We start from the raw sequence: 16,167 nt of genomic DNA, 5'->3' as shown, positions 1-16,167 counted from the left end.
GTATTTATGAAACTATCGTTGGTGGGCATCAGATAAATTCGTGGGTTCAACCCACGAATTATGTATACACGTGGATAATTTGTGGGTTGAACCCACGAATTCTCTGATCCAGCTGGACTAATTGTATGAATTTTGAAATTTAAATTAGTGGATTGGAGTCACGAATTAACCAAATGAATTCATGGGTTGAACCCACGAATTCATTGTCAACGAATTTTTTTTTATAATTTCAATAAAATTTGTGGGTTGAACCCACGAATTTAAGTTTTCGTGGGTTCAACCTACGAATTCAAGATTTTATGGGTTCAACCCATGAATTCATTTGAAATTTTCAATCAATTCGTGAACCCATGAAGTCATTAAAAATTTCATGAATTCGTGGGTTGAACTAACAAATTCATTCAAATTTTTCGCCCGTTGGAGAAGTACACCTGAATTCATGGGTTCAAAATTCATTCAAAATTTTCAACCATTCATGAATTCGTGGGTTGAACCCACAATTTATTCAAATTTTACTTGAATTCGTGGGTTCAAACCACAAATTCATTGTCTTTAAATCCATGCCTCCACCCTCCCTTCAAGTCCACTCCTCACCCTTCCTACTCCTTATTGAGATTTTTAGAAATTTTCTTGCATTAGTCCATATATTCTGATCCTCTTCTTAAAACTGATTATGGCTTTAAAAAAAAGTGAAGTTTTATCGAAAGGAAAGAAGGCTCGAGTAGAGAAAGGAAAGCAATCATCTCGTAGGTACGAAGAGTTCTTATTTCTAGACAGTGAGTATAGTGAAAAATTTCAATCAAATTTTTTCGAAAAAAAATTGTAGGAGGTAGAATAGTCGATTTAAATAGTTTTAGTGATTTTTGTATTAAATTTTTGTTTGAAAGGATAGATTGGCTATCTATGATTATGCTCAACAAGCCAACGTATCCTACTCTGGTTCACTATTTTTTTAATAATTTTAGTTTTAATAGTAAGTCTTGTTCTATTTCATCGTATGTTAAAGGATAATTGATTGAATTTGACTGTGAAGTTTTAGATCAAATTTTAGATATTCCATCGATAGATTTTTCAATAGTAGTACTGTTTGGAATCATCTAGTATTAGACTATGCTTCCTGTGTTAGAACTATTTTTGATGACCATATAAGTGCGATCGCTAAACTTGATGCAAATCTATTACCACTTGAAACTATGTTAATCCATCATATTTTTACGTTTAATTTTCTACCCAGAGGAGGTCACAGAGAACATGTATCATATTTAGATGTTTATCTCCTCAGAATAGTTCTTTCATGTGATAGGGTTAATTTGCCCTATTTAATGATGTTTTATATGAATGAATATTTTCAAAGTTCAAAAACCATCTTATCATATGGAGCTGTTCTGACTGCTATATTCGAAGCATTTGATGTCCACATCACGACTGATGATGAAGTTGTCAAGATTAAACGTAATGATATTTACAATCATGTATCTTTGAGGTGCATGAGATATATATTTCATGATGGGGTATGGATGCGTACATCTACAGTAGATGAAGAAGAACATGACGGTGAAGGAGGTGGGCAGCCTACCGACAGAGAGCAGCCCATACATGCTACACAGTCTGATCAGCAGTCATTCGATCAGCATGCATTATCTGCTCATATAGATGCATTGGAGATATCTGTTAGTGAGAGCTTTGCACATATGGATTCTCAGTTGGATGAGAGATTTGCACAGATGGATGCTCGATTGGATGAGGATTTTGGATGATTTGATCAGTTCGTACAGTATTTTTATCGTCAATTTTCTCCACCACAACAAGACCTTACTCCGGATGATTAAACTTCAGCGATTAGTAGCAGTACATGAGGTTTCACCCGAAAATCTGCCATCTTCTTCATTTATGTTTAGATAAATATACTTTGGTTTGATGTATGCATATGTACCTTTCTTTTGTTGCTGTCATTTTAGATGTCAAATGTTGTAACCTGATCAAAATTATGTAAAATTTAAGATATGATTTTGTCAGCAAAGTAGTTAATTAAATAATTAGTATCTAATGAATAATTAAAAAAATTTAACAAATATATTGAAAGTTGGTTAAAAATTTATAATTTTAATAAAAAATCAAAAAATTTAACTGTGGCACATAAGTCGTCTGTGAATTTTGGTCGACCGTTGCAAACCGAGCTAATCGATCGACCATGTGGCCCTGCAAGCCATGTCGAATCAATCGATCACTGCAAATCGAGCCGACGGTCGACTCTGGATCTCAGGCCGGTCGACTGCATGGCACGCAAGCCATGCCGAACCGATCGATCGCCTAAGAATTTCGATCGATCGTTGCAAATCAAGCCGATCGATCGACTCTGGATCCTCAGGCCGATTGACCGCATGGCACGCAAGCTGTACCAGACCGATCGACCGCCAGAGAATTTCGATCGATCGCGACCCACCGAGCTGATCGGTCGACCTCAGAACATGAGGTCGGTTGACCGCAAGCAAGGGGAAGTGGTCTTTTGGTCGATCGACCTAACATTCTGGGGTTGATCAGTTGGCTCGGTGGGCAGCGATCGATCGAAATTCTCAGGCGGTCAATCGGTCCGGCATAGCTTGCATGCCACGCGATCGACCGGCTTGAGGATCCAAAGTCGATCGATCGGCTTGGTTTGTAGCGATCAATCTAAATTCTCAGGTGGTCGATCGGTTCGGCAAGGCTTGCGTGCCATGCGATCGACCAGCCTGAGATCCAGAGTCGATCGGTCGGCTCGATTTGCAGCGATCGATCGAAATTCTCAGGCAGTCGATCGGTTTGGCACAACTTGCGTGCCACATGGTCGATCGGCCTAAGGTTTCGAGCTCGATCGGTCGGCTCGATTTGCAGCAGTCGATTGGAATTCTCAGGTAGTCAGTTCGGTTCAGTATGACTTGCATGCCACATCATCGACCGACCTGTGATTTCGGACTCGATCGGTCGACTCGATTTGCAACGGTTGATCGAATTTCTCAGATGGTCGATCGATTCGGCACGACTTGCGTGCCACAATATAATTTTTAATAATTTTTTAATATTTTTATTAAATTATTAAGAGCATTTTAATTTAAAAATCTAATGCACTCATTGATGTAATATAATAAAATATTCCATAACTTTTATATCCATACGTCCTACAAATATGAAAAAATAAAAATATATACGTCATATTCCACAAGATGGTTTTCGCATCTTTCTTTCAGGTTGCACTCGAGACCCATAGGTAGAGCCTCACTCGATCCTTCAGTATGATGCTCGTTTGGATCCTCGATCGGACCATCGTGCTCCTCGATATGATGCTTGCCCGAACCCTGAGTCAGTCCCTCCTGTGCTCTGTATGATACTCCATCGAATCCTCACTCAGTCTGTCATACTTGGTCGCTGCATACTCAAAATGTGTTGCAATCTCCTCTGTGGACTGAAATTGGATCATATCGTCATGCATATACACGGACAAGGGCATATATGAACTGAACGATGGAAGATCCGAAATCGAAAATGATGATGAACAATATTATCTGGTACCTCCTCTATGTAATGCAGGTGCTCCTGATGATGAGGGTTGCATGAAAGGTGAAGGAGTGGACTCTACAGTGCCATGGCCATGATCATGGATATCGATGGAGATACGAGCATGCTGTCGAACGGTGTGGAGGTCTGAAGCACAAATATCCTAGATGAGCTATCCAGATGTAGCTAACGAGTCTGGACGAGCCAAATGATGAATCCTCGCCAGACTATCACTCTGACACAAACAACACACTTAGCAGTAGGCAAATAAATATATGTTAGTCATAGAAAATTACAGATAAAATATGAAACCTTATCAGATAGTCAATCATCGCTCCACCAATGCAAATGAATCGACGTATAATGCGACGATACCACTCCATATAGTCATCATAATAGTCCATCATACCGTTGGCCGCTGGACCGTCTACAATATAATCCTGCCGACTCTGCCAGATTGCAACCCACTGCTAATGAATTCTTCTCCAGTCATGATCGGTGCACCCTCAAAGGTCGATATGATAAAGTCTGAAATCTATATCACAAACCTCCAGAATAGTCTGTCATAATCCGAACTGGTGTATCACTCTATCTGGATAGTGCTACTCAACGATAAAGAAATATAGAAGTGTCACCCGACACCGTCATATATGCTGCCCACTAAAACAATAATCTGGTAGACCAGCTAGGACCAGAGGAGTATATGGCTGCCATACGATCTTTTCATCCACAGAATTAAGTATAAGTAGTATGAACATAGTCGTTCCAAGAAATTATCTAAATAATGTAAATCAGTTATGTTTATACCTGGTCAAATCTGAGACGATCAAAATGAAGCCGATAACTCAGTAAAACATGGGTAGAAATCTTCGTCACCTCAAAAATATCTCTCCACCTACATAATGAAATTATAATGGTACATACAAGTGTATTTCAAAAACTTGAAGTTTGAGGATTATAATGGCACATACAATTATATACCTCATGGCTAAACGGCCAGCTGGTAATACATCTCCACCTGCCAAATCCATAATAGGATTTATAGAAGGCTGAAGTGACCGACGAGGAGCTATAGATGGAAACCTATCCCAAGCCCATACCTGGAGTAAAATAAAAGGTCCTGCAATATCATGTGCATCTATCCTATTTGCCCTACAAAGCTCTCTATACAACCATGCTAAGCCCACACTACCCGAGTTATAGTGTCTTGCAGCCTCAAAATTGACAAGTAGTGGCAAAAACATTATATGCATCATATTATTTGATTTATTTGCATGCAAATACTCCCCCATCAACTATAGAATATATGTCCTAGCATAACGCTGTATGGCTATAATGTCTGCATTCAGTGGTAGCTCGAAAAACTGTTGTCCCAACCATGCAAGATTCAATCGACAACCCTTTAGTTTATCAGTAGGTGGGACAACACCTAGCAAATCAAAGCATACCTGACGTCAGTCCTGACATGTGCTACCTATCACTAGAAGACCATCAACTGGTACATCCAATTGAATATTGACGTCCTCCAGTGTGATAGTGCACTCACTAGGTGGTAGATGAAATATATGAATTTCTGGATGCCACCGCTCTACGAATGCGGTGATCAAATGCCAATCTAGCGAGATGAATCCCACCCGGTTAAGCCGGTAAAAATCTGTCTGCTGCAAAAGCGAAACTATCCGTATGTCCAGTGGGGTCGATCGAGTAAAGGCTAGCTCTCACCTTCGACATCGAAGAAAAGAATGCTCTGTAAACATGAAAAAAAGTTAATTCAGATCTTTGAATCTTTAAATATATTTAATATAAATACATACTTGTCCATCCCAAATGGTGGAAGACCGATGAGAAGTTTGAGCATATAAGACCGTCTGATCTACCGGCCTTGGCTCTATGTGTACAATACTATAGAACATATTTGTAAAAAGAAATATTTGTTACTGAATCAAATAAACACATATTTGATATTCCATCAAAGAAACACATATTTGAAACAAGTTAGAACAAAAGTAGTACCACATTACAATAGATAATAACACAAAATTTTTGTCTGGTAATAATACAAGTCAGAATACCAAAGTTCATTGTCTGGTTGTCGGACATGTCCGTCTGCTATGTCCAACTTCGCCACAATTTCGGCACCTAGTTCTGTTCCCGATTTCCATCCAATCCATTTCATTCCTTAATCTAGAAGATCGTGGTCTTTCCTTTTGTCGCAATCATTCTTTCTGTGGTATAATGGTGATGTTAGTTGTTTGTTGCGCTCAATAATCTGCTTGCGGGATGGGTTGAAATTGATGGCTGTAAATACGATGATACTCCTCTAGTGTGTAACACCGATCAACATATCACCAAAAATTAATTGACACATGTGCACAGGCAGCCATCACATGAGAATACGGTAAATGATAACATTGTCATTTCTGACATATATATGTACGCTCAGATAACCATACTATCTGCAAACATATTAACTTATTAGATCAAAAAACTAATTTTTATTTGGAATACGTAATAACTTAAACATATTTATTCTACTAAAATCTACCATCACCTGAGTATTGTTGTCTTTATTGTTATACGGTCCACGGAATGCTGTTTGGACTTGAAATACTCCACTTGCACTATCGAACTTTGTGACATTATGAGATGTTGCTTTTGATTGGTTGGCAATCACACAAGTTGTAGCAAATGAAATAAATCTTTCACCTCTAGTTAATGCTTCATCTGTCTGGACACGTCGACCATCAAAATATGATACAAGTCAAAAAAATATCAGCTAGACCAATGAACTTATCGGTAGAAAGCATGCATTTTTCAGTACACCATTAAAATATTTAGATAAATTAGTGGTCATCATTCCAAATCTTCGACCATCATTATGTGCACGAGATCATTTCTCCACAAGAATGTCATTCAACCATTGAATAGCTTCCGAATTCACCTTTTCAATCTTCATAAAAAATTTATTGAACTTTCTAAGTTGTGTTTGCATTCCGATTATTTTCACCAAATCTCTGAGTCTGGAGTTCCGGAATCGAGTATTGAAGTTACTCGCTATGTGGTGCAAACAATAAACATGATGTGCATCTAGAGGGTGCCAGCCAGGATGTTTGTTCTGTAAAGCCGATAATATACCTGAATGCTGATCTGAAATAAGACATATACCATGACATGATGTAATACAATATCTATGACAAGCCAAGAACCAGCCCCATGTATTAGTAGACTCCTCGTCCACTATAGCAAAGGCAACTAGAAAAATTTGATTATTCCCATCAACAGCTATTGCAATCATTAGCTTCTCTCGATATTTTTCATACATAAATGTAGTATCGATACTGATAACCGATCTACAGTGTTTGAAGCCTTCAATTGATGGTGCAAATGCCCAAAAAGCATGATCAAATGCAGCCAATGGAGGATAACTGGTGGAAGTGCTGATGAACTTCACCCAAGAGCCAGGATTAAATTTTTGTACAGCACACAACCATTTTGGCAATACATTATAAGATTTATCCCAGTCTCTATATATCAATGCCATTGCCTTTTGCTTTGCCTCCTATAATTTTCTATAACTGCACGTATAGTTGAATCTATTTTTAATAATTGCATCGATACCGGCAATAGAAATTGTGAGCATTTCTTTTACAATATCCCAAATTTTATTGGCTATAAAATTCAAATCAAGATCAGAATGATCCTGAGAAAGCATAGCCGAAACACATGTATGTGGACCGATATACCTTGTGATTTCAAAGTAATCGTATCGCTTAACAGCTCGGAGTATCCAATTATATCCTGACTCTCTATTTTTATATTTTTCCACCCAAAGCTTTGGCTCTGACTCGACAACTCTAAATTCATAATGTCTCTTAATATGATACTGTTTTACTGCAGTTTGGAGTTCCGTCTTATTTGTAAAATAAAGTCCTTTTGACAATTCGGCACCTTTTTTCCAGCTGGTGCACCGTGCCTCCAATCCAGAAGATATTGATACATTAGCTGCCGTCCAATCAATTGATCTAAATATTCTAAAAGGAGCTTCAAATATCCCTAAACTTGGGTGCTCTTCTACAGGTCCGCACTCTATATTAGTAAAAGTGCCAGCTTCCTGAGGATGGAAGTCCATCTCATCTCCACTCTGTATGTCATCTTCCTTAAATAATCAATTATCTATGTGCACCATATCATCGACAGGTGTATAAATTGATGATTCTCTGATAGTGACACTTACCACTTCAGGATCTACTACAGGGAATTGATCCTCTGCATGTTTGAAACTTTGAGTCTCTGGTACATGGTCAGTGCCCTGAGCTATTCTAGATAGATCGATCTGCTCAGTATCCTGAGTTGTTCTAGATGGACTGATCTGTTGAATGTTCTGAGTTATTCTTATATCTCTATCAGTTACTTCATAATCATACTGTTCAGCTTCAATAGGCTGCACTTCTAAATACAACTCTGCACTCGATAAACATGGGCGCGAACTAACCGTTGAAAAAATTACTTCGATATCCTCATCTCCAGTAATCGGAATAGGTTCATATTTTAATAATATCGACTGTACAACATGTGGATTTCTATATATTATTGTGAATCTATTCTTGCTTTTGTCTACATGAAAGAGTATGCATAATTTATTCTCTAACTCCTCAAATCTAATTTCAGATGTTATTCTAACTGCCCTTTGAGGACGACCAATGTATTCAATGCCATTTGGTCCATAAATTATAGAATTATTTATGTAGCATAAGACCATGATATTTCTTTCCATCACTACATGCATAACAAATATAACAATTTTAGCATGCTCTACATAAAATCACCAATTAAATGCAAAATAAAGCAAACCATAGCTCAAAGTCAGCAATTAAAATGAAATTTTTAATAATAATTCACTTAAATAATATTATAAAATTTTACATACTTACAAAATTTTTTAATTATCAATTTTAATTTTTTCACTTATAACAATTCAAAAAATTATAATATTATAAAATTTTACATACTTTTAAAATATTTATAATTAATAATTTTATTTTTCACTTATGACAATTCAAAAAATTATAATACTATACAATTTTATGTACTTAAAAAATATTTTATAACTATTAATTTTACTTTTTTCACTTATAAAATTTTAAAAAATTATAATATTATATAATTTTACATACTTACAAAATTTTTTAATTATAAATTTTAGTTTTCTCACTTATAATAATTCAAAAAATTATAATATTATAAAATTTTACATACTTAAAAAAATTAAAATTATTAATTTTATTTTTTTACTTATAACAATTCAAAAAATTATAATATTATAAAATTTTATATGCTTAAAAAATATTTATAATTACTATTTTTTTTCACTTATAACAATTCAAAAAATTAAACAATGACATCAAAAAATAAATTACCTGTGCACTGACGGGGGAAGAGGGGGTCTGGATGGCGCAGCCGGAGGGGAAGGGGGGAACCGTGGAGGGAGTGGCGGCGGGGTGGTACCATGGAGGGGGGTGGCCGGCGGGGGGAACATTGGATGGGGGTGGTGGCTGGAGGGGGTTGGCGACCGGGGAGGACTGTGGAGGGTGGTGGCGGGCGGGGGGGGGGGGTGGACTGTGGAAAGGGGTGGCGACCGGGGGTACCTTGGAGAGGGGTGGCGGGCAGGAGGGACTTTGGAGGGGGGTGGCGGCTGAGGGGGACCGTAGAGGGGGGCAGCGACCGAGGGGAACGATGGAGTGAGGTGGCGGGCAGGGGGGACCGTGGAAAGGGACGGCGGTCGGGGGGAATGGTGGAGTGAGGTGGCAGGCAGAGGGACTGTGGAATGGGGGAGGGGCCCAGAGAAGTCCTGGGTTGTCGGAGGGGAGGGAAGCATCAGGGGGTAGGAGAGGGAGGGTCCGACGGTCATGATCCGAGCTGACAGCTCTATTGGAGAGAGGGGACCACGATCGGAGGGCAGGGAGGTGGGGACCGACGTTGGGGCCAGGGAAAAAAAAATTTAGGGACGAGAACATAGGGCAAGGAGGTGGGAATAGGAACATGACCCCATGTCATGATTTTAAAAAAAAAAATTGAATTCATGCATTGAAGACACGAAATCAAACTTCAATTTTCATGTCTCAACGCCACATGGAGCATCAAAATATATATATGTAGACCGCGTAGCCAATAAATTCATGAGTTCAACCCACGAATTATCCATATGTATGCATATTTCGTGGGTTGAACCCAAGAATTTATTTGACGCGGCCCACCAACGGTCGTTTTGTAAAATCTTTTTCAACCGCCATATTTTTAAAATTTTTTATTAAACATATATTATTTCAAAAAAAATCCAATTTTGCAGTATCAGGTGGTTCGTTATGCAACAAAACTTTTTAATTCCATGATAACATGCTCCACTTAATGCCCGACGGTCATGGGGATGCGTCTCCTTAATCAACTTTAAAGGATGAAACCATATCAAATAACCTTCACATTAATCATGGTTTCATGACTGGGACGTAAACTGGTCTCACCCCGACTTTGACAGGCACATGAGAAACATAACTGTAGAGCAAAGCAAATCTAGTTGTTTGGTAGTAGGTTTTACTGAACTGGCTTCCAACAGAATCCAAAATGAGCAAGTTCGGTTAAAATACCTGCTTGATTGTTTGAATGAAACCTACCGGAGAAAATACGAGCAAATACATGAGTTCTATGAAAACCTTGCCTTTGTTTTTTTTTTTACCAAAAAACCCTTCATTTTTTTATGAAAAATATGCTTTACAGAGTAAGATTTTATAGTTATCATTTTTCAAACAGGTAAATGTTTTGACGGTGGCATCCAACTTGAGAGAGCAAATTAAATGAGCGAAACCTCGGCAAGCCATTACAAGTACCTTCTCAACAAAAGATAATCTTGCAATAAAACGAACACCTTTGTAGGCCAAATTTCAAACAGTACTTATATGGATTGTAGGAACTATAGACATAATAGCCAGGAAACCACAAAATTAGAGATAACATGGAGACAGAGAAGTGCAGGACAGTGCAGTCAAGGCATACCAGGGTTCTCGAGCTTGGGTGCAAAGCACAGGTTTACCAGCTCGGCCTTGCTCGATATTTTCTGCACCAAGTAATAAATGGATCTCCACAAAGTAACTGCCGATACAAAAATAGCAATAATCTTTGAACATAAGTTACAAAATAATAAATATATACCATTCTTAACACACCATTTAATTAAAAGGTTGCCTCTATATACAGGCAGAAGCAAAATTCAGTGGTCACTTCCAATCAAGCATGTCAAGAAGCCACAATACTTCATGCTCTTTGCTTGCAGCATCACAGAAGTCTATCTCAATGCCAAACACATCAATGGCATTCTCATTACCATTGGCCACAAACAGCAAGGATACCCAAGCTCTAATTCCAGATATGAATGGATGTCCGGGTGAAAAATTGAGATAGGCATAGGCAAGTGCTCTGAAAGCACTGCCATCAACATAATCAAAGACAGAATCTCTTATGATGCATGCAATCTGATTGGTATCCTTGCGACCCACAAGAACCGACACAGTGATGGTACTCCCCAAAGTAATAGTGAACCTTGGCTCCGCTTGCACTACCATCTTGTAATCAGGGCCGTTGAGGTGCACCTTGAGGATATCAGATATGCCAGGAGGTGGGTTCCTTATTCCTGTCCGGAGCATAGAGCCTGAGATGGCTTCAGAGAAGATCAGCTTCTGTTCAGACCAAAGGTCGATGTAGAATTCTAAATCATTGAAGGATAACCTTGGTGGGAGAAGAGGCTGGGGGCGCTGGGGTCTGGAGAAGGTTTTGAAAAGCTTGTAGTAGCCAAGGGCAGGAAGAGGTCTTCTGCAGATAGAAGGCCATCTCTTGGCACAAGCGCACTTCCAAAAGTAGTCCTCCTTAGCAATATCTCTCCACCGACAGCATACCAGCATGCACGAGGCCAGGTCTTTACCATCAAGTAGAGGAAAGACAGCCTTTAAAACTTCACCATGCAACCAATCTGTGGCCATTCTGGACTGCTTAAAGACAATTGAGCAGAAAAGAATCCAAAAGTCACAATAAATCCAGAGGGACGTCAAAGGTTTCCTAACTTTATGATTGTGGAACTGAATAGGCAATGCAGGATTAAAAATTTCCCTGCAAAGTAAACATGCTCTATTTATAAATACTACAATGCAAGCAATTTTTCCCTTGAGTATCAATGGTATGAATTCGATTTCAAGTGGCTTACAGATTCAGATCAACATAGTCATTCAACCAGGATGAAAAAAAGGCACTCGTTCATTCAAGCAGGACGAAAAAGAAGGAAGAAATTTCTGTGTATGTATTATGGCAAGGCAATTAATTGAAACTGATATTGTAAATGCAGAATTAATATATGCTTGGAATGGTTCAGACAAATTAATCATGTGCAGTGAAGTTTGGAGATGATCTAACTAGGAGAATAGGCGCCAGTGGAATCAAGGGTATGTTAATCAGATTGGTAGAATCGAGGAAACCAAGTGAAAGATATGTTACATAGAATCAGTATAGATCAGTGCCATTGAGACCATATTGGAATGAAATAGCATACAGCAAATGGAAGGATGATTTTTTATCATAGTCATGGTCTGGACAAGATACCCACATAGGAGTACTAACTGAAAACAATAAAGCAGGCAAGACACATGAAACCCGCAGATGTACCTAGATATTCTGAACATAATGCATATGTCCAAAAGGTCAACAACTAACGAATATTTCAAACAAAGTCTTCTAGCTCAGCATCTTCGTTCATGTCTAAAGCTACCTCAATTCATTGGTTGCAACAATCAAATCACCCATATAGTTGACAGCTTGATTGAGAAAAGACAGTACAGTTTTGCTGTCTAATCATTTCAGTCGTAAGATGCAGCACCAAAAAAAAAACAAGACCGACCTATCACCCATTATTCACTAATTAGATCACCACGATAGAACCAAATGTACAAATAGTAGAAATTAGACATAGAGTCTGATGTGGAGGTATGATGCATTACTCAAAGTAATATTCCAGATGTTGGTGCAAAATGTTAATTCTTGTTTGTACAGAAGAAAATGAAGGATATAAGAAGAATTTCAACTTGGAGAAAATGAAGCTAGGCCACTTACACTCAACTGAATCAATTTATATTAAATTCCAAGATCGTAAGTCCATATAATACTTGGCTGCATCATTGAAACTACACTGGAAAATAAAATATGAGAATTGGTCAGCAACTTAGCTATAGCAATGACTCGATAATAAGTACATAATAGAAAATGAAGTATTCACACTTGGAAGTGAAAAAAAAATCTCAAACAGCACTAAATTTATATCTCACTAAAACAGATGAGAGTACTAGAAATGAGTTATAAGTTAAGGCATGCTTTTCAGCATCAAATCCCAAAAACTGAAATACTTTGGGGTCATGATTTTCTGAAAAAAGGGCGGCCCATTATGGGGGTCTAAGGAGGGTTGGATGTACGTAGCCTTACCCTCATATGCAGAGATGCTATTACTGTTAAAAGACCTTCGACCTCTAGGTCATATTGGAGGTCAGATGTCTGAAGGGTCATGACTTTCTACTATTTTAAATTATAACAGTATATTAGGCAACAAAGGTTTGGGATCTGGACGGTTACTAAAAGCTGCAATATCCACTTCAGTTGTGACATATATTTTAGCTGGGATTTCTTAATAATAAGTGGAAGTCATGGTACAAAATGACTGCAGAAATGGCAGTAATTAAGTTGCCACATTCTGTAAAGCATAAAAACATAATCCCCCAGCTGGTTCACCTCATGACAGCCTTATCTATGAGCAAACTTTCAAGGATGTGCAAGATCTAAAAACAAATACATAATGATTAATATTCTAAGCACCAAGGATTAATAGGCAACAATATTGTCAAAGTTCTCAGATGCAGCTATCTCAAATAGCTACAACATTGCTAAGAACTTCATTCTCAAGGCTGCCTTACCCAGCTTCGAATGTAACAAGAAATATTTGCCCCAAAAGGCACTAGAGTTGACACCAGATGGCACAGAAACTTTACCAATCAGTAGTCCAGCTAGCACTAGTTTTGTTGTCTGTGACCAACACCAGTAAATTGGTTTTACATTTGCATCTCATCCCATTCTTTCAATTATTTCCTACCATCATTATACTTTATCCTTAGTTTGCTATGGTGTCCCAGACAAGAAAATTTTTAATCAATTAAAAGAATGGAAATTGATTTGGATTAAGAAAAAGTCAAAAAGACAAGCAAAGGTTTCTTCATGCATTTGACAAAGTTGACTCACAATGTCCATATTAGAATTTTATAACAGTAAAATCCTTCATATTGAAGGAATTGGTGTCTACAGAGGTGGCAAGAGCATATGCCTACGCATGTCTCAACACTAGCATGCCTATAATACATCAAGAGTGCTGATAAAGTCATATGAAATTAATGGCTGATGCATTCATCAGTGCATTGACAATACTGAATCAACATGAATCAACTATTTCCAGCTAACAGTCTATCTGGATTGAATGGAATTGTATCCAATAACTATGTTCATGACATTGTGTCCTACTGTACAGACTACAGAGGAACATCACCGTGTGCTCCTTGACCCCAGCATTCAGCATCCCTAGAGGACACCTCAGATGTAATATGAAATGTAGCTTAAAGAAGAGTGCCTTCCTCATCCACCTCATTTTGATGCATCCAGCACCCATACTAGTGTAGCCTAGTCATGTTGCTTTGCCTCCATCTCCCTAACGACCACTAGTTCCTGGGTAATCCGAGAGCAACTCCTATACCACACAAGTGCAGTATACACAGCAATCATAACAAATATTGCTATTGTTTCTGCTTCCCAGTCCAAAAAGTCGTAATCATAGACCCCATTCTTACATGGAACCAAGCATGAATAACTTGCAGTAAACAGACTGAAAAAGAAATACGTAAATTGGAATGCTGGAGGTTGTTGAAGAGAGTTGAAGGACTACTAGAAATGACTGGAGTGCTAAAAACTCATTGAGTGGATGAACCAAGGGCTGAAATAGAAGAACAGAATGTCAGAGCATATATTTATAACCAAGAGATACAAATGTGAAAACCTTGAATTGTCTGATATCTAAGAGACCATATATGTCCACCCACAGATTTTTTTTTTTTTTTAATAACTGAAAGTTATAACTGAAGATCAGTTTATGTGACTATGGATTTCCATTTTCCAGTGTTCTAAACTGATCACCAATAATGATTAGAAATGATGCAAATAAGGAAATTAAGTAACAATAAATATACATGTTTCTTGGGAAAGCTCACTTTTCTTCCCACAGACTACCCTAGAATACGACGTGGCACATTAAAATTCGAGAGGCACCAAACCATTCAAACACATCAAAGACATTAAATCTTAGCATTAACACCTCACATATATTGAAACCTTTCGTTCCCTTGACTCCATTGGTGCTAAGGGGATACGGATACGCGCATAAAAACAGATCACAACTTTTAACTACCGACAAAAGCTTAAAAATCATTCATCCAAGTTAGCATCAGAATTCAGAACAAACCTTCTCGATGCCGTAGTTTAATATTGGAAAACATTGCCATAAAATTCAAAAGCACAAAATCCAAGTCCCTAAATCCTTAAGCTTCATAAACTTACAAAGGATGATAAGCAACTAAGCACACGTAAAAAACTTCCTCTTCTAATTTCAGCCATCGAGCAAGAGAGACGCATTAACCTCAAAGATGTCAAAAAAACGCCATATCCGATAACCAATGTCTAGTCATAACCTACACCTCAAAACCTCACCCAGATCACAACTTTAGCTATCAAAAAGCATTTTATAGCGAACCATGCAGAAACGCCAATAACTCAAATGCATAAATATATTTAGGTATTCACATAAAAGAGCACACTGCCTGAAAATCCCCCCCCCCCCCCCGAAACTGAGAGCATTGAGGAATATCAATCAATCACAACAATTCAGTAACAATTCAGCAAACAATAGCCATATTAATTTCGAAATTAACAAAACAACTACCATTTGCTGGATTTTCAGCAGTCAGAGATCATACAATGATCGTTATCGGTTAGGGTTAGGGTTAGAGATGAAGGGTTCGGGAGAAGACCGAGAAGAGGAGGTGGAAGGGCCCTCGTCGGAGAAACAAAGCCAGAAAAAGAAGGGGCGGGGGAGGGGGTAGACGCATACGATCGGAGCACGGAGATGAGATCGGAGGCGCCGGCTAGCCGACTGAGATCGCATGGGCGAGTGAGAGAACGGTTCGCCAGAGGGATGATCGGAGCTCCTTCGCCGGCAACCTGACCGCCGGAGCACAGTACACGTTCTTGAGGAAGGAGAAGAATGGGAGAGCGACTTGAGGAAGGAGAAGAATGGGAGAGCGAAGGGAAGGAGCGGCGGGGCGGTGGATGAGGCCGAGAGGTCAGAGAAGCCGGGGTGAAATTTCCTAAGGATGACTTGACCGAATGTGGCACCTGAAAGGGGCACCGACGCGGTTAAAAACTGGCTCCGGATCAAACATGGCACGAGGCATATGTAAATCTGCGGGTTTACCCTATTTGTTTGTTTTTAACTGAAGCCAGCTAATAAAATTC

The 16,167-nt window shown here is 38.6% G+C and overlaps 1 protein-coding gene and 1 long non-coding RNA gene across 7 annotated transcripts; both read right to left on the bottom strand.

The window, feature by feature from the left end:
• Positions 1-3,191: 3,191 nt before the first annotated feature.
• LOC140852926 (uncharacterized) lies at positions 3,192-7,363 on the bottom strand. Its single transcript, XR_012135908.1, has 3 exons — positions 3,844-7,363; positions 3,547-3,766; positions 3,192-3,439 (listed from the first exon to the last, which is right to left on the bottom strand). It is a non-coding gene; the product is annotated as an uncharacterized lncRNA (long non-coding RNA).
• Positions 7,364-10,538: 3,175 nt separating this feature from the next.
• LOC105055442 (F-box protein At5g39250) lies at positions 10,539-16,053 on the bottom strand. Of its 6 annotated transcripts, XM_010937251.4 has the most exons (4): positions 15,764-16,052; positions 14,546-14,593; positions 12,679-12,754; positions 10,539-11,564 (listed from the first exon to the last, which is right to left on the bottom strand). In XM_010937251.4, exon 4 carries the CDS (start codon positions 11,556-11,558, stop codon positions 10,800-10,802), a length of 759 nt encoding a protein of 252 aa, XP_010935553.1. In that variant the 5' UTR covers positions 11,559-11,564; positions 12,679-12,754; positions 14,546-14,593; positions 15,764-16,052; the 3' UTR covers positions 10,539-10,799. The 6 variants fall into 6 exon arrangements, with proteins under 6 accessions (XP_010935553.1, XP_010935554.1, XP_010935552.1 ...); XM_010937252.4 differs by lacking the exon at positions 14,546-14,593 and having other exon boundaries at positions 12,686-12,754; XM_010937250.4 differs by lacking the exon at positions 14,546-14,593 and having other exon boundaries at positions 15,764-16,051.
• Positions 16,054-16,167: the final 114 nt, after the last annotated feature.

The sequence above is a fragment of the Elaeis guineensis genome, chromosome 12, assembly GCF_000442705.2.
Source record: "Elaeis guineensis isolate ETL-2024a chromosome 12, EG11, whole genome shotgun sequence".
NCBI classification, from domain to species: domain Eukaryota; kingdom Viridiplantae; phylum Streptophyta; class Magnoliopsida; order Arecales; family Arecaceae; genus Elaeis; species Elaeis guineensis.
This window is presented reverse-complemented; position numbering and strand designations above follow the sequence as displayed.